Source organism: Vanellus vanellus (assembly GCF_965231255.1).
Source record: "Vanellus vanellus genome assembly, chromosome: 8".
In the NCBI taxonomy this organism is placed as follows: domain Eukaryota; kingdom Metazoa; phylum Chordata; class Aves; order Charadriiformes; family Charadriidae; genus Vanellus; species Vanellus vanellus.
The window spans coordinates 15515012-15539613 of record NC_138913.1 but is presented as its reverse complement, the minus strand read 5'-3'; the positions used below and the strand labels follow the sequence as shown (position 1 = coordinate 15539613).

The following is a 24602-nucleotide window of genomic DNA, read 5'->3' as shown; positions in this document are numbered from 1 at the left end:
TGGCTGGAAGTCTCTGTGGCAACACGTTATCTCGCAAGATTTATGGTCCATCCTGCTCCAGGCAAAGTCAGAAATACCACTGCAGTGACAGCTCCGGATATTACCGCATTTTTTACGCCACTGCTCTGACATTCACAGCTGAGGAAGAAATGAGGATGGGAACATTTACACTTTCACCCCCAGCTCCGGCAAAAAGCTTTCTGGGGGTTTGGTGTGTGGGTATTTGGGGAGGGGGAGAGCAGGCTCCTATTACTTCCCAACTGGCGATTCTGGCTGGAAAATAAAGTAAGGTTTGGTTCAAGGATGAATACCTGCACAAGCCCAGGAGGGGGATTTTAGTTTTCTATGCCTTCTTTCCCTTGGGAAAGGCATGACCGACCCTTCACCAGTGCCCAGCCCTGTATGCTGATGGAGGGGTCGGCAGAGAGGGGAGCAAATACCCCGGGGACCGGCACGTAGAAGCTTGTCAGAAATGCAAAGGGAGGACGGGCCGAAGTCCCCGCCGAGGGCTGCAGATGTCTGGGGTGGCCGCAGCGAGGCTGTGGTTCCCAGGGCACAGCTCCTCAGCACCAGTCACATCCCAGCTAGTTTGTGGGTGGGATGATGTGCTCGCTGCATGGCTGTGAAACCAGAGCACCCCTGCTTCGGCAGGGCTCTGTTTCCTCGGGACTTGTGTGGGAGGTGAGGACAGGTCTCCCAAGCTTTTCTACTAAAGATGTCCCACATCACGTAAATAATTACACAACCTTGTGCTCGGGAAGGGAGGGGATGACTGGAGGAGCCTGCAGCCAGGTCCAGTCCCTCTTCCAGTTCATTATGTTGGTAGAGTCCCAGAAAGACAGACTCATTTGTGATCGGGGACAGATGCTGACTAAACGGCATCTTCAAATAACCACACTCAGTAGCAAACAAAACACTGTGTTAGCAAAAATTATTTTAAGATAACAACCTACATCTTCGCCAGCCTCCTTGCCCCTATGCTTCCTGCAGACCGCAGGGAGCTGCCTTCTGGCCACGGAATCAGAGCAGCCTGACCGGTGGTTTTCCGGGCAGTCCTGAAATCCTGGGGCCCTTTGGGTGGTAGAAGGTGGTAGATGACTACCTCCGCCTCTCCCTCACCGGTTGCAGGGATGCTGCAGAATGGCATCTGTGCCACTGCATGGTCGTGGGTGGAAGACCCCACTCACACAGGCCACGCTGGGACGCCCATGTGGGACCCCACTGGCAGGGGTGATGGTGAGCCCGTTCCAGGCAGTCTGTCCGGCTGACTTAGCGTGCGCTCCCCCAGCTGACAGCCAAAATTAGGCACATTCACAGCATCACTTTCACCCACCACCCAGCGAGGGCTGTGATGCCCAGGTGGTGGGTGGTGACGAGCAGGGGGTGGCACTGCCAGCACCACCTGCCATCCGTGTGATGGGTACATGGGCTGTTCCTGGCCCTGGCATCTCCCGCTTCTTGCACTCACGCATGGTGAGGAAGAACTCACTGCTCGCTGCTTTGGCGGTACCAGGCCGGCACTTCATCTCGCACGGGGAAGCACCAGTGTAAGTCTGCAGCACCCCAAGGCTGCACAGCAAACCCTACATCGCTGCTGGGAAAGAGGGAAGAGAAACCGGTGCTGTGCTCCTGAGCGGTATCTCCCCAGGGAGGTGTCATCAGATCTTCTGTCAGTTATGCTTATGATTCCCTTCTTATTTGCTGGGGAGATAACTTTCTTTTCAAAGCCATAGTCCACGATGTACCAGCAGCTGCAACATACCCTTTGCGGCAAGGCCCCTTGGCGTCACTCCAACTTCGGTACAGACGGGGATTTGACTTTGCAGCTCAGCAACCGAGTCACTCATACTTAATTGAGCATCTATTTAATTGTTATATTTAATTAAACTGGGGAGGACACCCTGCACTCAGCTTTTTAACGTTGCCTGAACAGCAGCGTTTTCCTCTTTTCCGTATCCAGAGCAGTCCTGTTTCCGAGCAGCCAGGCCAGGACCGTGAGTCTCAGCCAGACTCATGGGGCTGAGATGCGGGAGGCAGTCCGGGCCAAGACCTCTGCCAGCACCTGGGAGCTGAGGCACGGCTTTGGGACCAGCTCTCCCAAAGCTGTGCGACTTCCTGGCCGTGAAATGATTTTCTGTTTAACTGGGAAATCCCTGCGCTTCATCTGGATAACGTGGCAGTAAGGGGTCACTAAACGCTGCTCTCAAATGCAGCTTTCACAGCCCTCATCGCTAGGAGCAAAAAGTTCTGAAGTGGGTAGGACTTCATGATTTCCACATTAAGGCTCAGAACAAGATGTAACAGCTGTAGTTAAAATTACCCCATCTCTGCTGCCTCCCACCACACAAAGGAAAGTTATTTTTAACTCCAGGTTGCCCAAGGGATGCTGCACGGTGACATCTGTTGCGTCATTGCCAACAGTCTTTGCTTGGAAAGAAATTTCGGAAGCGAGAGCCCTCCCTCCAGCCAGCTGGGATCAGACTAGAGCCCAGGGGTCAGCACTGCTGCAAACTGACCCCCCAGGCTCCCTAGCTGCTCCCAAGGGGGCAGAAGCTCGCACTGAGGCAGCTCCAGGAGTGCAGAGGATCAGGTGCCCGGCCAAGTCCTCTTGCTATGCTTTTGCTCTTTTTAGTTTTCAAATAAACTCAATGGGCTGAAGCTATTCCAGGAGCTGCAGTGGCACCGTGCAGGCAGGACCAAGAGCGCACCGAGTCGCAAGGACAGTCATGCAAAACCAGAGGGGATTAGCTTTTAATGCGCTTCTCAGGGCAAACCCTGAAATTGTGGGATTGCCAGCAGGAAAACTAGCCAGCTTGCTGCCCTCCTGACCACGAATCAGCTACCAAACTCACACAGAAACCTGGGAATGGCCACGATGCACAGCAGCATCTGGGCCATCGCCTCCCCACCGTATGTGGCCACACAGTCCCCTGCGAATCACGCTGCAGGGCAGCGGTACCACCATATCTCCTCTGGCCCCGGAGCAGTGGCACGGCTTCAGAGCTCCCTGTGAGGACCTCATGTGGAAGAGTTCAGAAGCCTCCGGAAGAGATGCTGTGTAAATGTGAGCACAGTTATCACTTCGGCTTTGTCTTTCTGGCTGGGAATAAACATGGCACTGTTAAAAGTCTGCTACATTTGCTCTTAGGGGTCTCTGAGCTAAACCGAGATAACTCAGCTGCGCACTGCCTTTTTCATATCTAACTTCATTGACGTCTATATGAAAACCCAGCACTGTGCATAAAATTGGGAGCTAGCATCCCAAGTGGAATTACATGATTTTTTGCATTACTTAGCATCTTGGGGCTAAATTTTTAAACTACAAGAACTTTTCTTGTAAAGACTCTTCTCTTTCTGCTGCACCACCTGCAGCAAACATTGCTACCCAGGTGTTTTGCTCTGGCTTGCAAGTTGGTCCTTTGTGGTTCATACTCTTATGTTTTGTCCCAGGGAGAAGTCCACGTATCGGAAAATGAGGCAATAGGCCCTGTACAAGATGCAGCTACCACTGCTGGGACTCTGGAGAAGATCACGAAGGTCTGAAAGTCAGCAAGTCTCTCCTAGGGTTTTATTTTGGGTCTGTCAGTGACCTGTTGTGTGCCTGCCCTGCTGACCCACTGTCACCCCCCCTCCTTCAGAGCTCAGTTTCTCTTCCTGCTCCCTGGGAATAATCCATAATAATCCTTTGTAATATGTGGGAGTCCAGTAGAGATGCAGGTTTAAGAGCTGTGAACACACAGAATCCAGGGGTTAGGCACATTTGTCACAAGATGTGGGATACATCTGGTATGCAGACAAGTATGGCAGTCTTGCGCTATCCAACACGGACACATAAGACGCAAGACCACAAATCAGCCTCCAAATGCAGTGTGTATGCATAACAGGCACAAATCTCACCAAATTAAAAAAGAACCCACAACACTACAGAATATGAGCTTTTCACCTTAAATATTTAAAAAAATAAAGAGAGAGAGCCTCTGAATTTTGTTATAATTCATGTATACATTTATTAAGCCAAAGGAGTTTGATCATGTCATGGTATGTTACTACAGCACGTGAGATCCCTTCTTTTTAACTTCACTAACGATGGCTATTTTAATTAATTATTTTTTTTTACCTTTCAAGGTTAAAAAAAAGTGAAATCTTTCTGCATTCCCCATGAAAGGCTCTTTTATGTGTTTTTTTTTCCTTTTCTTTTCTTACAGTACAAAACAAATGTTTCTCAGACATGTAAACAACCATCATGGAAGCGAAACTGCTCTTAAGAAGTTAACTTTAGGGTTATGGACATTCTGTTAGATTTATGTCGTGTTAGATGTATTTCAGCTCAGTGACTCCTTCAATAAAAGTTACTATTGTTATCATCACCTGCACTGCAATAGTGCCTAGAGGTCCCGGTCAGGGTTAAGGCCCTTCTGTGCAAGGTGCTGTACAAAGACTTCGGTGTAACTCTGAGGTCCCTGTTGAGAACGGCATTCACTGATGTGACTATAACCCTCTCTGCGTCCCTCTGCTCAGCGGTGATCCTCACAAATTACAGGAGCTGGAGAGAAACTCTTTTCCAAACTAAATCTGGAGTTGATGTTCAATGACTGTTGAAGAGAAATGTTATTACAGGCCAATCCTGACGCCTGCAGTCCTGTGCGTAAAGCTGCTCACCCTCATGGGAATGCTCATACGAGTAAGAAACTCCTGTGGGAAAGGCCTGTGAGACTGAGTCCCTGAGTCCCTGGATCCTTGAACTCCTTTGCAAGAAAGCATGCCAGAAAAGCAGATTGGTTCCTTTTCTCTAAGGTTTCATCAATATCATTCTAAGGGAGAAAGGGACAGGATCAGATGCTCAGTTTCAGCACCTCGAGCATTTTGAGTTCTGATCCCCAAATTAAAGAAGTCTCTGTTGTGCCTTGTGCTATTGTGACCAGGCCTGGAAAAGTCTGTTGGACACCAGGAGGCAAATGCTTTGCCGTTCCAGCATGGATGGGCTCTGTTTTATGGTGTGAAGGCTGCATCTTAGGCAGGAATTGTGAAGATTGTGTTCAGCCATCAGCAAAAAATATTCTGAAAACAATTCAGAGCAATTGCAGTTTAAATAATTATTTTAACTTGATGTTTGAGGTGAAAAAAAAAAAGGATTACATGAAATAAATAGCAAAGAATCAACCTGCCTACACAAACATAACATATTCCTGCCTATGAAGCATCCCTTGCAAATTACTGTCCTTTAGGTTATGTCCAATGTTTAAATGAACCCTTTAGAGCTAAAATACAGTACTCTGGAATGAGGTTAGAAAAATTTAAAAACGACTAATGGGAAGTGTGTACAATGCTCTCTTTAAAACAAATTTCCCACCTGGGCAGCCTAGGAGCACGAAGCCTCAATAGACATAGAGCCGATCTGAAATGGCAGCAGGCATGTGCGTCATGATCTGCATGCGCAGCCACCAGTAGTAATCCATGGGGTGGTAGCGAGTGTAGGGAGTTGTGGAGGTGAGCGCATGGGCGACACTTTCAATGACCGGTGAGGTGTCTGTCGAGCCGCTGTTGCAGTATGTCTCCATCTTGCTGACCTGCTCATCAAAGTACTTCCTGCCATAGTCTTTGCGCACTATCTCAGGGAGCTCGTCCCACATTTTGTCGGCTATGGCTTTGATTCGCTCGGGGCTGTACAGGTTGGTGGCAGCTATGAAGTTGCCAGGCTCCACAATGCTGACCATCACCCCCTGGGGCTGCATTTCGTACCGCAGGCAGTCAGAGAAGGCTTCCACGCCAAACTTGGTGATGCAGTAAGGTGACCGGGCAGGACTGCCCATCCGACCCATCATGCTGCTGATGTTCACCACACGACCTAGGCAGAGGCCAGGAAAAGCACAGCTGAGCTGTGGTACCTGATGCAGAGCAGATACCTGACACACACCACCCCACAGATTCCTGAACGTGCACCCACCCACCCACTGCACATCTGTAAGGGCTGCCTGGCAGACCTGCTTGTGGCTCTATCTGAGCATTGCTGTCCTATGCAATGGCCTTCAGGAAGGACAACAACCTCATTGCTTGTGCTCCCTGGCTCATTACACCTGAGGGAACAGGCACATGGTGACACACAAAGCTCAGTGCTAAGGGGAACACAGAAGAGGCAAGACAGAGCCTGCACAGTGGGAAACAGGATTGCTCAGCAGCAATCAAGGCTGAGCCCAGACAAGAAGAAGCAGCAGCAAAGAAAGCCTTTGGCATCAAGGCTGAGCTTGTTTATTTGCAACTCAAAGGCACAAAATCCAGGAGCCCAACGGTGGCTTATAGTATCTGCCTCATAAAAGGGAATGGAGTGCTCCTGAACCACAAATGGGCAGAGCAGTCTAAGTCCACTGCACCCTTTTCTGTGTGACAGCCGGATTATGGCTCCAGGCCCAGAGCTGGGGCCTTTCTCCTCTCCAGAAGCCATCCATTTGGGCTGGGGAGAATGCTGGTAGGAGACTGGATGCTGCAGACTAATCAGAGGTTGCAGTTCTCCGCAGTTTCTATCAGTGTTCATCACTGAGTTGTGTTAGAAAGAGAAACTTCGACCACAGAAGTGGATACCCTTCCATGGTGGAAGAAATGCTGCCTGGGCCAGGTCTGCAGCACAGGACAACATTGTCTGCAGACGCCTCTAGAGTGAAAAATATTCTCATTTAGTCAGGCAGTTGGCCCCAGTATGGGAAAGCTTTTGCCCCTTTACGTTGAGACCCATGCAAGGTCCGGGTCTGCATTCCCTTGCTGTACAAATCTCATCTCTCATAAGTTACAAGCTCCCAAAGTAACACAGCACACAGCTGACAACTTCCCTGCAAGAAGCATGTCATAGTACACTGCTGCTGCCCACCCTGCCAGCACTGGCACAGCTGGTTTTTGTATAGAGGGGAGGATTGCTCCTGGCATGGGAATTTATGGTGAGCTGCAGCTTCTGAGCAGGTAAAAGGAGGTATGACGGATTAGATCTTGTGTGGGATGTTGCAGGAGAAGGCAGCACAGATGGGAAAGAGAAATAATAACTGGTTTTCAGGACCTCTGCTTTGCTGTGTAACTCAGTGTGGTTAGGAAATCTGTCATTTGTGTGTATGCTGCGGGTCATATTCTGTCTGTAAAGGAATGAAGGTGGCCAATGGTGCAGAGGGAAGCATAATAGACCTTTTGGCCTCTAACACAGCAAGACATGGGGCAGGATGAGGGACCTGCTCCAGGGAGTGGCAGGCAGGAGGAGACCACTCACCCTTTGACCTCCGGATGAGTGGGAGGAAAGCCTTGGTGGTTCGCACAGTTCCCCACAGGTTCACTTCAGCTACTTCCATGTAGGTGTCCATGCTGGTGAACTCGACTTCACCAAACGTGGAGATCCCAGCATTGTTAACCAGCCCCCAGAGCCCTAGAAGACAAAATCAAGCAGAAAGCTTTCCCTGTGAGACTAATCAGAGCAACTTGGAAAAGGCCCTGCTAATAGATTACTGAACCACACAACAGAGCTTCTCGTTATGACTTGTAAGGATGGACGCCAGACAGAAGACAGTCCAGAGCAGACTTCAGTCTCCTGAGCACAGGAGACTGCATAACCACAATCAGGATCTGCCTGTACTGCCCAACACTGCAGCCACAAAGTAGCATGAATAAGGCTTCCCGGGAAGTTCTAAGTCAGCAGAGAACTCCATCCATTGTGATTTTTTAAAAGAGGCAAAACATAGTTTCTAAATGCAAATAATAAGAATAGGAAAGACCTTGTAAGAAACAAAAGGGTAATTCTTTCCAAGTAAAACTCCTTGTGTCATCATAAGAACTAGAATGTCTGCAATGCTGGGAAGGGTGATGTGGGCATGGGTGGGCATGCATGCTATGGTCTCTGCCTTTTATTCTGCTGCAACCAAGATGGCAACAACTGAAGCTACCAACTCATCTGGCAGCAAAAAGAAAGATTAAAAAGGAATTTGGAATAAAATGAACTCACTTAATATAATATCCTATTCGCACAGGGAACAGACTGAGAAAGGTCTGGGATGGCTTCTCTCTGTTTAGAAAAACTCAGTGTTACCTGTTGACTGTGTCCAGATCTGTGTTCTCAGAAGCAGCCCAGAAAAGGCAACTTCATCCCAGCCTATGCTTGAGAACACAGGGCTAGAAAACTTCATCTATATAAGATTTATATAAAAATTAAATATAAAGAAAAGTAAAAGAAATAGGTTTATGCAAAATCCAAATTAAAACATTACTGGTTGTTTTGCTTTTAAACAACCTTCATGTGTTGAAGTGTGTATGTTCTTTGGGGGAAAAATGTAGTTCACCAAAGGGTGGAAAGGTTTCGGGAACGCATGAGCAACTGGGATTTTCACAGTGCTGGAGCAGAATTTGTTGTCATTACTTCAGCAGAATGAGGTAGGCAGGCCAAGAAAGTCAGTTACAGCTACCCCCTGAACTCTGAAATCTGTAATGTACAGTAGTATCTGCAATGGCATTAATGATACTCAGCTGGCTTCATGGGAAATTCTTTGGAAAACCTCCCCAATTCCTTTGTCTTTTGAAAGTCTGGGGGAAACATTTCCATTGCTAATGCCCAATCTTTGGGGACTAGACAGGTTTTACAACATAAAGGGAGTCACAATAAACTTCAAGTCACAGGAATAAAGCACTAATCCCAGGGCCTTGAACATCACCCAGATTTCTGCTAATCATAGAATCATAGAATAGTTTAGGTTGGAAAGGACCTTGAAGATCATTGAGTTCTGACCCCCCCTGCCATAGACAGGGACACCTCCCACTAGACCAGGTTGCCCAAGACCACGTCCAGCCTGGCCTCAAACACCTCCAGGGATGGGGCCTCAACAACCTCTCTGGGCACCCTTAAAGTGAAAAATTTCTTCCTAATGTTTAATCTGTATCTGCCCTCTTCCAGTTTAAAGTCATTCATGGAATCACGGAATTTTCAGAGTTGGAAGGGACCTCTAGAGATCATCTAGTCCAATTCCCCTGCTAAAGCAGGATTGCCCAGAGCACATTACTCAGGACTGCATCCAGGCGGGTCTTGAAAATCTCCAGAGAAGGGGACTCCACAACCTCCCTGAGCAGCCTGTGCCAGTGCTCTGTCACCTGAACCGGAAAGAAGTTTTTCCGTGTATTTGAACGGAACTTCCTGTGTTCTAACTTGTGCCCATTGCCCCTCGTCCTGTTACTGGGAACCATTGAAAAGAGCCTGGCTCCATCCTCCTTCAACCCACCCTTTAGATACTTGTGCACCATAATAAGGTCTCCCCTCAGCCTTCTCTTCTCCAGGCTCAAGAGTCCCAGCTCTCTCAGCCTTTCCTCATAAGGGAGATGCTCCAATCCCTTAATCATCTTAGTTGCCCTTCGCTGGACTCGCTCCAGCAGTTCCCTGTCCCTCTTGAACTGGGGAGCCCAAAACTGGACACAGTATTCCAGTTGTGGCCTCATCAGTGCAGAGTAGAGGGGGAGAATGACCTCCCTCGACCTACTGGCCACACTCTTCCCTATGCAGCCCAGGATTCCATTGGCCTTTTTGGCGACAAGGGTACATTGCTGGGTCATGGATAATTTACTGTCTACCACAACCCCCAGATCCTTCTCCTCCGAGCTACTTCCCAGCAGGTCCGCCCCTAACCTATACTGGTGCCTAGCATTCTTCCTCCCCAGGTGCAGGACCTTGCACTTGCTTTTGTTGAACCTCATTAGGTTCTTCTCTGCCCAGCTCTCCAGCCTGTCCGGTCACGCTGGATGGCAGCACGGCCCTCTGGGATGTCAGCCACTCCACCCAGTTTGGTATCATCAGCAAACTTGCTGAGGATACACTCTGTCCCCTCATCCAAGTCATTAATGAATATATTAAACAAAATTGGACCAAGTATTGACCCCTGGGGGACACCACTGGTTACAGGCCTCCAACTAGACTCTGTGATGCTGATCACAACTCTCTGAGTTCTGTCCCGCAGCCAACTCTCAATCCACCTCACTGTCACCTCATCTAGCCCATACATCCTCAGCTTCCTAATGAGGATGTTATGGGAGACAGTGTCAAAAGCCTTGCTAAAGTCAAGGTAGATGACATCTACGACTCTCCCCTCATCCAGCCAACCAGTTATAACATCATAGAAAGCTATCAGATTGGTCAAGCACGATTTACCCTTGGTAAATCCATGTTGACCACTTCCAATAACTTCCTGTTCCTCAATGTGTTTGGAGATGACATCCAGAATGAGTCGCTCCATTACTTTCCCAGGGACAGAGGTGAGACTAACCGGTCTGTAGTTCCCTGGGTCCTCCTTCTTGCCTTTTTTGAAGATCGGAGTGATGTCAGCCTTCCTCCAGTCCTCAGGCACCTCTCCTGTTCTCCATGACCGTTCAAAGACGATGGAGAGTGGTCTAGCAATAACATCTGCCAGCTCTCTCAGCACTCGTGGGTGCAAGCCATCAGGGCCCATGGACTTATGAATGTTCAGCTTGGCCAAGTGGTCTCTGACACGGTCCTCCTCAACTGAGGGGCAATCTTCCTCTCTCCAGACCTTCTCCTTTGCCTTCAGAGTATGGGATTCATGAGGGACAGCTTTAGCAGTAAAGACCGAAGAAAAGAAGGCATTCAGTAACTCTGCCTTCTCTGTGTCTTCCACCACTAGGGCACCTGTCTCATTCACCAGTGGGCCTACATTTTCCCTAGTCTTCCTTTTTCTATTGATATACTGAAAGAATCTCTTCTTATTGTCTTTAACTGCAGTGGCCAAGCTGAGTTCTGATTGAGCTTTGGCCCTTTTCATTTTCCCCCTACATAGCTTTGTTATATCTTGATAGTCCTCATAAGTAGCCAACCCCCTTTTCCAGAGAATGTAAGCTTTCCTTTTTTTCCTGAGGTCCAGCCAAAGTTCTCTATTTAGCCAGGCTGGTCTTCTTCCCCAATGTCCTGGTTTGAGAGACACAGGACTAATTTCTCTTCTAATGCTTGGGAAAACTGCACTTTCAGAAGACTCCAGTGTCTGAATTTGTGAAAATATTTACTTTACAGCCAGCTATGGTGTGTGGGTCTCAAGGTCTCAGTGTTTTTGAGCTAGCCAGGTGCAGGGATGAGGAGGAGCGAGACCCAGGCACTTGACCCAAGCTGGCCAACAGGATTATTTCATACCATCAGCGTCACACTCATTACAAATTAGAAAGTTTGCTGCGAAGCTCTCTCTCTCCCTTGATGGCTGCCATCCTGAGAACTTCATGCCCTGGTGTCGGAGCCCTGAGGCCTTCCCTTCCTCCTGAAGCTGTAGCGCTCACAGTGTCCGACATTTGCTGTCCACTGCTGGGAGTGCACAGCTTCCTACTGATATAATTGGCTGAGTATAATCTTTGTATATTCTGTATTGGTGTCGGGATCAATATCAGTTCTTTAGTGCTGTTAATGTTAATTATCTAATCTTATTCTATTAAATCTGTTTATACTTCAGCTCTCAGGTTTTCTTGTTTTTCCCAATTTCCCTTTCCCAGGTGGGGAGGGGTCATCGGGTGATAGAATGTTGTCTAAATGACAACAAATTGTTATGGGTCTCTCAAACCATAACACCCGTCTGCTTGTTTTTCGAGACAAGGGGATGGCCTTCTCCTGCGCTTTTAAGAGCACCTGCTTGAAGTATGCCCAGCCTTCCTGGGCACCTTTGCTCTTCAAAACTGCCTTCCAAGGGACACTCTCGACCATGCTCCTAAACAGGCTAAAGTCTGCCCTTCAGAAGTCCAAGGTGGCAGTTTCGCTGGCTCCCCGCCTTACTTGATCAAGAATTGAAAATTCTATCATTTCGTGATCACTCTGCCCAAGACGACCTCCAACCTTTACATCCCCCACAAGACCTTCTCTGTTAACAAACAGTAGGTCCAGTAGGGCACTTCCCCTAGTTGGTTGTCACCAACTGTGTTAGGAAGTTGTCTTCCACACACTCCAGGAACTTCCATGACTGTTTCCTCTCTGCTGCGTAGTATTTCCAGCAGACGTCTGGGAAGTTGAAGTCCCCCACAAGAATAAGGGCAGATGATCGTGAGACCTCTGCCAGCTGCTTATAGAATACTTCATCGGCTTCTACATCTTGATTGGGAGGTCTATAACAAACTCCCATCACGATGTCTGCCTTATTGGTCTTCCCCTTAATTCTTATCCATACACACTCAACATGCTAGCAACACTCATACACACTCATTCCCCCTCGTCCTATCACTACGTGCCCTAGTAAAAAGTCCTTCCCCAGCTCTCCTGTAGGCCCCCTTTAGGTGCTGGAAGGCCGCAATAAGATCTCCCCAGAGCCTTCTCTTCTCCAGGCTGAACAGTCCCAACTCTTTCAGCCTCTCCTCATAGGAGAGGTGCTCCAGCCCTCAGATCATCCTTGTAGCCCTCCTCTGGACACGCTCCAGCAGGTCCATGTCCTTCTTGTGTTGGGGACTCCAGAGCTGGATGCAGCACTCCAGGTGGGGTCTCATGAGAGTGGAGTAGAGGGGCAGAATCACCTCCTTTGACCTGCTGGCCACACTTCTTCTGATGCAGCCCAGGATACAGTTGGCCTTCTGGGCTGTGATTGCACATTGCTGGCTCACGTTGAGCTTCTTGTCAATCAGCACACCCAGGTCTTTCTCCTCAGGGCTGCTCTCCAGCCATTTCCCACCCAGCCTGTATTTGTGCTTGGGATTGCCCCATCCAAGATGTAGGACCTTGCACTTGGCCTTGTTGAACTGCATGAGGTTGGCTTAGGCCCACCTCTCCAGCCTGTTCAGGTCCTGCTCCTAATGTCCCTAATAGGAGCTAGTGGAAAAAAAAAGCAGTTTTCTTCGTAGATGCCGTCTTAAGTGGCAAGCTGCTTTTTGATATAGCACAACATTTAAACAGGCCGTTTGCTCTGCTCTGCTCTTCCTCAAAGCTGTGTGTCTTCAATCATGTGCTCAGCTTTTGAAACGTGCCCTGAAAATGCTCTCAGAGCCCAGCTGAGGGAGCTCCTGCCACCTGGGTGACCTTAGAGCCCATTGCATTCACATACCTTTCTCTGGGTCCTCCAGGCTGCTATTCACATGCTCCACTGCTCGGTCCACTTCTTTGCTGTCACAGACATTGAGCTGGACGGTTCTCATCCGATCACTGTTCATGCTGTCCAGATCCTTGGAGCCACCATCTCCCTTGTCCTAGAGGGGAAGAAAGCACTGGTTTGAATCTGGCCAAAGAGCTTGTGTAGAATATCAAATGCATAGCAACCATCAAATCAAGCAAAAGAGAGTGCACAGGGCAGTCACAGAATAATCAGGACAGTACTGCAGCTCTAAGAAGAAGGGGAACAGACAGGGCTGCTCCTGCAGAACACCATTCCTTGAGCATCTCCATCTGACCATGAGCCCTGCCACTGAGTCAGCTGGTACAAACTGCTTCAACCACCAAGAAAGCAGCCAGAGCTGGATGTGCCCCTGCAACTCCTGCCCAGTACAAGCTCAAGCTATACCCCACTGGTACAGTGGTGAGAATGTGGTGCCATCCTCACTTTGGCTTGCATACGGGGCACAGCAAATAGCACAGCAAGGGTATGGTATGGTATGGTATAAAATAGCCAGTGTATGTTGCACATGTATGTTGCACATGCTTCTCAGTCACATTGCCAGCTCTGGAAGTGACAGTCCTAGAAGAGGGACTGCCTGCCCAGTGCTCTCTCCCTTCAGCTGATTTATGTGCACAGCTCCCACTGCCTGAAAACCTACCTACTGTCTCCAACGGACTCCTACAGAGTGCCTGGCCAGCTTGCCTGCCAGCAAGTCCCCCTAGCATCTTTTCCAGCATCTTGCTCTCTTCTCTGCCTCCCCCCATGAGCTTTTTCTCACTCCCATTTCCCATCTCTACTCCTTTTCTCTCAGCTCAGAACAGATTCCCCCAGTATACACACATCCACTCACAGCCCACCCAATTAACTGCAGCCAACCCCTGAGATACTGTTCACATGGGCCAGATGCTGCTAGCAACAAGGCCGCCATGCCCAGAGGTAGTCCCTTCACAGCGGTGAAGCCTGGCTATGGTGCTTCCAGGATGCATACATGGGGTATTAATATGAGTTTGGGACTACCCCTGAACCACTACCATGGTTATAAGCTACTGGACTGTGATGGCCGTTCCAGGGTACTTTTGTAGAGGATGGTGAGGTTTATCTCTGAAAGGAATCACTTTTTGGGAACATCCCCGTCTTTACTGTAACAAACACCCTCTGTCCCCTCAACATCATCCATCACTAGAAGTCTTTTACTCCCCATTAACAGATTAGACATGGAGCATGTCCCACAGGATCATCTGATGGCTGCTCAGCTCTTCCCCCATTGCTCAACTCTCCAGGTAGTGCTGCTTGCTGTGTCAGCATCAGCAGGCAAGCATCGGAATGCTCTTCCTTCCTGATAGATGAGGCTTTTTCAGATAGATAGCTTTTTTTCCTCTGATGTGGAACAGGTCAATTCTTCATAGCAGGGCTGTTTCCTGACTGCTGAATGCTATTAGATTGTTCTAAACACCTAGAGCCACAGGCGCTCCCTGCCAGAGACTGCCAGCAGACAGTTGTCAACGAGACGCAGCTCGTCTCTGCAATCTGAACCCAGGCTGCCCATTTGCTCTCCCAAGCAAGAGTTCCCTTCAGACACCATGCTTTAGATACCACACGAGAGTGGCCACGCGTGCCCTTCTCTCTGTGCCACCTGTCTTCCAAAAAACCTGCTCCTGGCTCCTCTCATTCCTGGGCTTTTCCACTATGTTCACAGACAGTTCACAAACTTAAGTACCTGACACCTCCTCTGTCCTCTTCTCCACCCTTCCTTATTCCACCGCAGACTGTTAATACCATTTAGTGTTTGTCCTTAAGAGAAGGCATCTACTGCACTCTCTTCACATGGAAGCATATTGCATACAAAATGGAGCAATTAAAAGTCCCATGCACAGCTTAGTGGTGCTTGTTTTTACGGTGACTGAAAATAGTTTTGTGCTAAGTTTGCTACTCACTCAAAAGCACTGTGGTGCTGAAGCCAGTGTGTATGCCAAAGCATTGCAAAGCATACAAGTAGCACATGTGGGAATGCCAAAAGGAATCAGAAAATGCAAGCATGCAAGACTTTTGGAAACAGCAGATATGGTTAAAGGGAAGAGGAAGAACAATAAGGCCAAGGTGCCTCTTTCCCGATCCCAGGTCTGCGAGGTGCTACAAACTCTGGGCCACAGCAACACACCAGCCTCAAAGGCCTCATAAGCTCTACTGGGACCTTCACAGTGTGAAGCCTTACAGGGTTGGCTCAGCAAGCCAACATCCCTCCTGTCCTCCCACCCACATGCAGCTGGGTGCTTGGACAGGGACCCTTGGAGCTGGAATCCTGGCCAAGAGCTGGACTCTGGGCGTTAACCCAGACCCCCAGGGCCATTCCCTTGGCTCTTCAGAAAGAGCAGATGGGTGGTGTTAAAGTCAGGCATGCTGTGATTGTGTCATGCTCTCCTGGCACGGGATGCAGCCTGTCCCACAACACCCAGGCCCACACGCAGCACTGGAAGGACCTTCTCATGACAGGCCAAGAGACCAGTACATCTCTGCTGTCAGCCCCAGGGTCCACTGTCCCCATGGCAAGAGGGCGCAGCTCTTGCATACTGAAAAAGCAAACCGATGCTTCACCCTCCTCTTTTCATAGTTGCCCTCTGGGGTCCGTGGGCTTCAGCTTGTATCTTTATCAGTGTGTCCTTGAAATGGTATGTAACACCCTATGGCTCTGAGCACTCTTGTTGAGCCCTACAGTAACTGTCCTGCATGCTGGCTTGCTCAGATAACCTCTGCCTTCTTATCCCCCTGCAAGCCCCAACAGGCCTGAGCACACAAAGCAAAGCAAACAGAGGTTCCACCACACTCCTGACAGCCGTGACAAACATCACATATGTCCACTGGTAACAGATACTGATGGAAAAATACCTTCTTCATCTTGTGTCAGCTGGCTCCTCCAGCTATTAACCAAAGAGGAAAAAATAAGACAGCTGCAACATGATCATTCTTTGGATCCAGTCTACCACTGTCTTTTTGAAATGAAGCATCAATACAACTCTCACATTAATATATTTGCCAGTGAAAATGTTAAGAAGAAACTGTGTGTGAAATAGCACACTGTTAGCACGGGTTCATCCTTGGGATCCCTGCAGTCATGAATCTAAACACCCCTCTCAGGTTTCCTTCAATAAAAATACAGCCAGGTGCTCAGGGTCTGGCCACTCTAGGAAATCTTTTCTGTTGAAGAGTCAGCACTGCACACGCTTTTAATCTGCAATAAGAACAATGCATACCCTGAGGACACGATGGCTCCCCAAGCTGGAGTATGCTTCTGATGTGCAGGTGTGCTGTGAAAAACAGTCCCATGAAAATAACACTGAAGTTTCATAGTCATTTCCTCTCTGTCAGGGCTAAGTCAAATATACCTGAGCAAAAGATGATGCTTCTTATTTCTGCCTCCACTTCTATCTAGCATCTAAAGCCACAACAAGATTTTTCTGCCCCTAAAATCAGCACCAGCACCCCAATCAGAATTCTGCTTATGGTGTTGCTAGTGAAACCTGTGGCACAATGAGAAATCAGCTCAGTCTCCTGGCGTTGTTTTAGTTCTACAGAGCAGTTCTACATAAAGTATGTGGTCTGAAGACACATAGGAGGCCAACCTGTAAAATAAGGAGCTTTGGCATTTTACAGTGTTTTTCTGATGACTACTGCTATTACCTGTCTTGCCATAGTCACACAGATTTTGGAACATCAGATGTGAGTCCAGCTAAAGAAGCACTATTTAATTACACAGTGATACAGCAAAGCTTTCTGTTGATTTTTGGTGAGGAAATAAATATTGATCAATGCCTAAAAGAGTTCTGGCATGCTACTGCATGTCAGGTTATGCCAAAATTGTCAGAGGCCAAAATTTTCCACTAACATGCACTCAGTAGAATGAGTACTGAAGACACTAAAATGGATGGCAGGTTTCAGTGCCAGGTAAACACATGCTCGCTGAAAATTGGGTCTTTCTAGCAGCTCTAGACAGAGGAAGTGAAACCCAGAAGTAACTGCAGCTTTGAAATTTTTGGCTCCTGTCAACACAGAGGCAGGCTATTATTCTAAACAGTGGTTTTTAAGTTTGCAACGTTCTTATATTCTCTAATATTCATCTTCAGTTATAAAAGCTGAGTAGAAACATCTGCCAAAAAGGAACTCATCTACCCTCTCTCTTCTTGACACCTTTTGAAAAGCAGCAGCACATAAGAAGTGTCATGTTCTGCTGTGAAGCCTGTAGAGGGAGCTCAGGTTAACAAATAAACCCCTGACCTGAGACACCACAACAGACAGAGCTATCAAAACACCAACTTCTCTTTTGAAAAAATAACAGCAGAACGAAACTAGTAATTTAAGCAAAACTTAGTAATAATAGAAAAAATAACAGCAGAAAGAGTATTGATAACATTAAAAAACAACTGGAATATTCTCTTTAAAGAATATAACTATTCAAGATACATTCATAGTCATGAGTGAGTTAAAAGATTAGGATCAAAATAACTGACCCCCCCCCGGATAGCCCGAAGGGTAAGTTTGTTTCTGTTGGGAAATGGCCATGCAACTAAAAAAGTGCAGTGCTTCATAAGGAGAGAGAGGCTAAAGAGCTCTCCTATTCTCCATGACCAGGCATCTCTGACTGCCATACAGAGCACTCCTGTGGAGCGTAACAAGACTGTGTTACTACAGTGATTTGTGGCCTGATTCTGCTCTCATTTGCACTAGTGGAATTCTATTGCCTTCACAGTGATTTCAGTAGACCCTCAATGCACGCTGAGGCATGGCTGTACTCAGGAATATAGAAAAATATGCTCATACCACATGCCATAAAATCACTGGTGAGTTGGCGTATGTCACAATTAATCAAAATAAACCCTATGTAAATATGTATAGTCTGAGAGCAGGGCCAAAGGTCGACTCAACCTGATCCCAAAATTTGCTTATGGATAAGCCTACAAAATCAGATTTGGGGTTCCAATCCATCAGATGTGGAACAGACCACAATGTGGCGATTCAAATAAGAACCTCCCTAGATACCATTCAGTCTTGGTTCTGATCTAGACCAGGTTACGCTCTATGAAATTCAAGCACCCATGTCTTTCCCTTTGGGCTACCAACCACTCTCCCTCTCCCTGACAGAAAGCTGTACAGAATGAAGACTGGATCTGCTATGTGTCTGTTCACATGCCATAGGTGAAGTATACAGTTTTTGTTTTCCCTACCTTTTGCAGGCAGCCAGCATAAACAATGAAGCCTTTAGCATGCAGGTGCTTGGCCAAGGCAAATCCAAACCCTGAGTCACAACCTGTTATAAGCACAGCTCTGCTGCCAATCTGCAAAACAAAGCAGAACAAAACACACTGGAATTAAGTATTTGAAATCAGTGATTTGCAGTGCACAGAACAAAACCATGTCCTTGGTCAGGAGCAGTCTGTTCCAGGGACATTTTCTACACTCATTGCCAGCTACTGCCACCCAGTGCCTCCTGAAGACAAGAAACGAAGGTTTCATATCAAGTTCACTCCAGTGAGGCAGGATCACTGTCTTCCCAACACAAAGATAAGTTTTGCACCTCTGTCAACAGGCTCTCAAGGGAAAAAGACCAAGCAAACCCCCATTCTCTGGCAGTTCACATACATCTTGAAATCTGAAAATATACCAGACAGTTCCCAAGACACGATTTCCCTTCAGTAGGAACTGTTTCTATACGTTCGAAGCAGGCAGGAGTCCACTCTTCTGTGCTATGCAGCCCGTGGGGCATGGGGAAGACAGCTTGACAGAAGAAAGGATATGGGTTAACCTTATTGACTGCTCACTCATCTTTCTCGAGCATGTAAACCCTCTAGTTCTGAGTTTTAAAAGCTAAGCAGAATCAAGTGGGTTTAATACTTGAAATTAAGACTAGTTGGTCATCAATCTTTTTGTTTGTTTGTTTTTTGGTCATCTTATTTTTCCAACTTACAATTTAAATAGAAGTATACCTCCTTCCTTCTCCAAACACCTTCTAACCCAAAGAGAGGCAGCAGTTAGGTGACATGTTAAAAACTGCATGGTGTATCAGACATTCCAGAAGCAACAAGTGCATGCGCAGCAAGGTTCTACTGTGGGTGGGATTAGGTAATAATTACTTGCAATTCATTCAAACTCATCTTTTTTTAACAAACTAGAAATTTGGCTTTCCCCAGCATACACAGGGATTGATCAGGGTAACACTGGAAGCCCAACAGTGATGCAAAGGCCATATCTGAATTCCTCTGAGACTCTGTCCCAGGGTTATAGAGCAAAATGTGCATGCTCTGGCACTGCTACAGTGCTGAGTTCTGTGCCACAAGACAGGCAAGAGGGCAAAACATCCCCTTTCCTTTTACCTGGCACTGTTCCTGGCAAGTGAGCACCTTAAAGGAGCGGGCTGCTAAAAAAGAGGGCCTTTCTCCAGATCAAGAGGTGAGGACGCACCAATTTATTTACGTCTCTTTACACAACCATACTCCACAAAGTGTGCTTTATTAAGAATTTGCCATGCAAATTCCCTCCACTCTAAGGTGGAAGATTTCATCTGCTGAGTGAGTTCCAAAAATAGAAAAACCCCACCAGCCTGATTGTTTATTTCCATCCCTAGCAGCATGTACCGTGCTACGTCAATGGAAGCTCTGTGCTAGGAAAGAATGTGGAGTATGTTGGAGAGGTCCAGCTCAGAGTCTTTTGGCAAATCAGAAAGAAGAACTTGGTCACCAGGCTTTAGGGATTTTAAAACCCCAGCTCAGCAGAACTAGTTCCTGGAAACCACAATCACACTCACCTGATCGACTTCACTTGCATAAGAGCGGCTGCCACATGGGGACAAGAGAGGGAAACAAAATCTTTGCATAGGCCTGTTAAAAAAACAAAAACAAAAACAAAAACAGAACAATCAGGCATGGAATATCTTGTCTGTACCCTGGTGCTATAGCATACACGTGAAAAGGAATGCAGTGTTGCCTATGCACATGATGTAGACTGTCATTTGAGAAGACAAAATCCAGTCTATAGTTCTCCTTAGTCTGAGCCTATGTGTTTCCTACAGTATGAAACATTTGTTTCTCAAAAGACCTTGATGCTATTTCCAGCTGCAGAAGCTGTCTGGATATTACCAAGAATTCTAAAATAGCTCCTGGTCTGGAGGCACAGAGCTGTTTCCACCCGCAAAATGGGCAGTACAGCGTTTTCATTTCTAGCAGTAACAACACTCTCAGAGTTGCACAAAGCTGGGGTAGGGGAAGTTACTAATTTGTCTGATGAAAGTATTCTGCTGTGGCATTGTCTCTGATACCTAGTCTAAGGTTGAATTTGCTTGGATTTATCTCACTGCCTTTACACACAGCTTCTGTCATCTTGGATGACACTTCTTCCTCTGCAGCACCTACCCATTAGATACTCTTAGATTTTACATCCCCTCCTTGCAACTATTAAGCTAAGAGACACTATGTCTTTGAGCAAAACCTGCCTTGCAAATCTGAAGCTCCTCTGCATAGTATGTCTGACTTCCAAGATGATGAACCATGTTCACACAGACAGACCAGAGCAAAGCAACTATGCCTTCCAGGGAGTGAGATTCTATTCAGAAAAGCTATGCTACAAGTAGCATCACGCTGTCTTAGGTCTCGGCATCATTCATGAAAACTGGGCCTAGACAGCACACCAGCGTGACCCAAGCCTCTGTCCTTGCCAGCCACCTCTCTGGACTATGCCAGCTTTTTCATTTTACTTTGGGCACTCTCAGAGCCTTCTGTCCTTCCCCTAGACTTGCTGTACTTCATCTACCCTCTGGCCCATCTAACAACATCTATCCATCAGCAGAGCTTATCGTCCAGGCCGCTCTTCTGTCTTCTAAGTGAATTTGCACAATCATTCACAATTATCTCCTGCTAAGACATCGCAGGTGCTCCCAGAGTTACCTATGCTACACTGAACAGCAATCTGTGTACACTGGCCTCTGAGCTGCATCTTGGGAAAACAAGGCTAGAAAAAAGGTCTGCTAGGGCAGAAGCTTTGAACCAGATGGGAAAGGAGCTGATTTATATTCAGGCAACGGTGTCCACTCACCTTCCTGCAAGAGTTTAGCTCTTCTAACTTTGAGTGTCACAAGCCCAATCAGCTCTTGAAATAGCTACAGCCAATTTAATTGCTGCAAAGGCCAGTCCCCAGGCCAAGCCTATACTAACATCACTGACCTGCAATCCTGGCTTGGAACTTTTATCTCAACAATAAGCTTCTTCGTGTGTCTCAAAGTGCCCAGAATTGTTTGTAATATTTCTTTTAGTTGCATGAACTTGACTTTTATTTTTCAGTGTCATGTCTGGTCCTGTTACTTCACTGCAGAGCACTGACTTGCTGCAGTCTATTCACAATAACCTGTAGAGAATAACTACTTGACGTTCTGCCTACCTTGACCTGAAGGCAAGGGCATAAAATAGATGCCAGCTGCTGATCAGCAGGAATGTCATCAGAGGAAACAGCTACAACGTGTATGCGATGTTAGCCCCCACGCAGTACAGTGATATACCATGAGCCATTTTTGTCATTCTGCATGACTGAATCCTAGAGACCACCACTGAGACTTTTAAAATGCACAGATGGTCCTCGAATTGAATCTGTGCTTGTAACCATGCATTTGCTTTTGTTCAGTTACACCAAAAAATGCAGTCCTCTGCTTGAAAAGTCAAGTATATAAATGCTACCTCAATGCATTAAAATATAGGGACAACACTGCCTTTCAGATGAGAAGTTGGATTTCCATTTCAGGTTTGGCAGCTTGTGGGTACTTCAAAAAATTGAACATGTTTTTGCCTTGACTACAAGATGCACAAAGCACAAATACACAGTAAGCAAAGCAAAAGAAGAAGAGAAAAAAAAAAAGAATATGCTGAAAACTATTTCCTCAAAATAAAGCATTAATTTGTATTTTTAAGGCCACAGCAGATTCCTGCTGGTGCAGCTTTGGAGTGTGTGGAGTAAATAGGAGATAAAAGGCCTATCTCTGTTTGCATAGGAAATCTTTAACAGCTTAGCTATCTCTGGTCTCTACAACTTCCCGTTATAGGAGTCATCCTTGGCAGTGATGGTGCTGGACACCACTATCAACAGCAGTAAAACAACACTGGAGGTGGCAGTTCCTGCTTAGCAGGCCATGAGCCACTTTTAAACAGCTAATGTACAATTAGTGCTACACACCATTGTTTGGGAACCCTACTCTAAGGCAAAGCCAGTGAAAGCACTCAACTTGCTCTGAATTTGGACAAGTAAAGTTCCCATCATATATCAATATAAAAGGTATTGTTTTCAGAGCTAGGAATTAGAATTAGATAGGTAATTTTCTGTTCATGTGCAGAACAAAAACAGCTTCATTACTCAGCCCACCTCCATTTCTCACTAAAACCATCCCTCTCAACTTTCTCTCTCATTTCATGTGATTCATTGCCTCTTTAATGAAATCATAGAAATATATGACAGTTCCTTGCACTGCAGCAAGGCCTACTTGCTGATATTCAGGAATAAATCCTTGCTTGACACTGAATTAATGTTCTAGTCAACCGCCTTTTCACTGCAGATGATTGTCCAAGTGTTAAAAAAACATGTTGCCAACCCCTCCTGGCATATAGAGTCCATCTCCTCTGCGCTCTGCTCAATGACTGAGCTCTGGCACAGTCTGTCCAGGGAGGTTGTGGCATCTCCATCCTCGGAGATATTAAAAAACTGTCTGGACACAGTCCTGGTCAACCAGCTCTAGGAAGCCCTTCCTGAGCAGGGTGGTTGGACCAGTGACCTCCAGAGGTCGGTTCCGACCTCGACCGTCCTGTGATTCTGTAAATAAACTCTCCCACTTATAATCAAATGGGCCCTCAATGTGTGCTTGACTCAAGATCCCACTCTTTCTTCTCTAGCAAGTTACTTACCTGAAGCCATTCCCTGCGTCCTTGAAGTTCAGGGCTTTCACAGAGAAGTTCAGGAGAGGCCGGGACAGCTTGGTAGCCAACATGCTTTCAATTAACACTACCAACAGCAAGACTGTTCTTCCTTAGCTCTGCAATACAACATAGCACCTCTGTTTCAGTTGCTCAATTATTTTGTAAGTCATGCTGACTTCATGTATTTCAACAAGAAAATAAAGTCCAAAGGAACTCATGTTTCCCCCTTGCAGTCCCTCACACTGAGATAACCAGTTCAACCTTCAACCACCTCAAGATCCTTTTAAATAAGAAAAAAGATTATAAGTAAACTGACAAGCAGGGAGGCATTTAAAGAAGATGTCTATTTCTCCTTCTTTAATGCATCTTTAACTGTATTCTCTGAAACAGCTAAAAATAGAGGTACTTACATGGAATATATTATTTCAAGTGAGCTATATGAAATGATTTTAAACTAAAATATAAGTTCAAGTCACAGGTGATGTTATGCTACACGTTCCCAAAGCAATCCTTGGGCTTTACAGCTACTACAGCCATGCGGTTAAAAATACATTTCTTTTTAATATTTCTTTAAGTAGCTGGTGATGCTGGACTATGCACCAAGAATCACCATTAAACTCACTATGGGGTGAAAACAGCTCAAGAACAAGAGTTAAGTCCAGAAAGCTGATTTCAATCTTATTCATGTCAGATAAAACCGATTTGGCACACAAAAAAAACATCCCACCATTAGAAAAATGGTATCTAATTGTTAGGGCTTATTTGCATCTCTGCCGAAGGCTGGGCTGCTGCTGCGGCAGCTTCAGGGCCTGCTGGGACACAGGCCTCGACTAAAACCGCATGAAATTACCACAAAACGAGCAGTGGTGGGGCGCGCAGCTCGGAAGGGAGAGGCCTAGGCTCAGGAGGAATAGCTGGCTCCGGCAATCCTCTGAAATTCGGCGGTTTCGATCAAACTCGCTTGCCGGACGGGCAATTTTTTGGCGAGGAAGTTTTTGTAAGGAGCGGGCGAGGGGACGGGCCTTCTCCCGGCAGGCCTCGTCGGCCCGGCCCGGCCCGGCCCTGCCCCACGCAGGGGCGCGGCTCCCGCCGCCGCCAGCGGGCTCACGGAACTCGCCAAGGGCGCCCAAGTGCGTGGCGGCCCCACGGCCGTGGGCGCGGAGGAGCACGGAGAGGGGCAGGAGGACCTCGGCCTCCCACGCGTGAGCGGCGGGGGGCGGGCTGCAGGCGGAGGCCGCGCCGGGGGGGGAAGGATGCCGGCGCCTCCCGCCGCGTCCTGCCCCGCCCGGATCGCCCCCTCTCCGCCGGCGGGCAAGGTCACCGGGCGGCCCGGCAGCCAGGTGGACAGGGCGGGGGCCGACCTGCCGCTGCCGCCGCGACCCCTCCCGGCCCGCCCGCCCCCCTCCCGCGGAGGCCCGAGGCGGCGGCAGCGGTTGCAACGGGCCACTCGCGCGTTACCTGGAGCCGGCGGGCCTGCCGGGCGCTGCTGCCGTTTGAATGAGGCTGGGCCGGTGCCCCAGCTGTCGGGGCGCGGCGGGGGGCGGGCCGGGGGAAGGGCCGGGGCGGGCGCGGGCGGCGGCGGCGATAGGCT

The 24602-nt window shown here is 47.7% G+C and overlaps 1 protein-coding gene across 1 annotated transcript; it reads right to left on the bottom strand.

Moving 5' to 3' along the window:
* Positions 1-3992: 3992 nt before the first annotated feature.
* Positions 3993-24523, bottom strand: BDH1 (3-hydroxybutyrate dehydrogenase 1). Its single transcript, XM_082487131.1, has 7 exons — positions 24470-24523; positions 23000-23127; positions 19867-19939; positions 18290-18400; positions 13026-13167; positions 7247-7399; positions 3993-5845 (listed from the first exon to the last, which is right to left on the bottom strand). The coding sequence occupies exons 2-7, from the start codon at positions 23080-23082 to the stop codon at positions 5376-5378; spliced, it is 1032 nt and encodes a 343-aa protein (XP_082343257.1). The 5' UTR covers positions 23083-23127; positions 24470-24523; the 3' UTR covers positions 3993-5375.
* Positions 24524-24602: the final 79 nt, after the last annotated feature.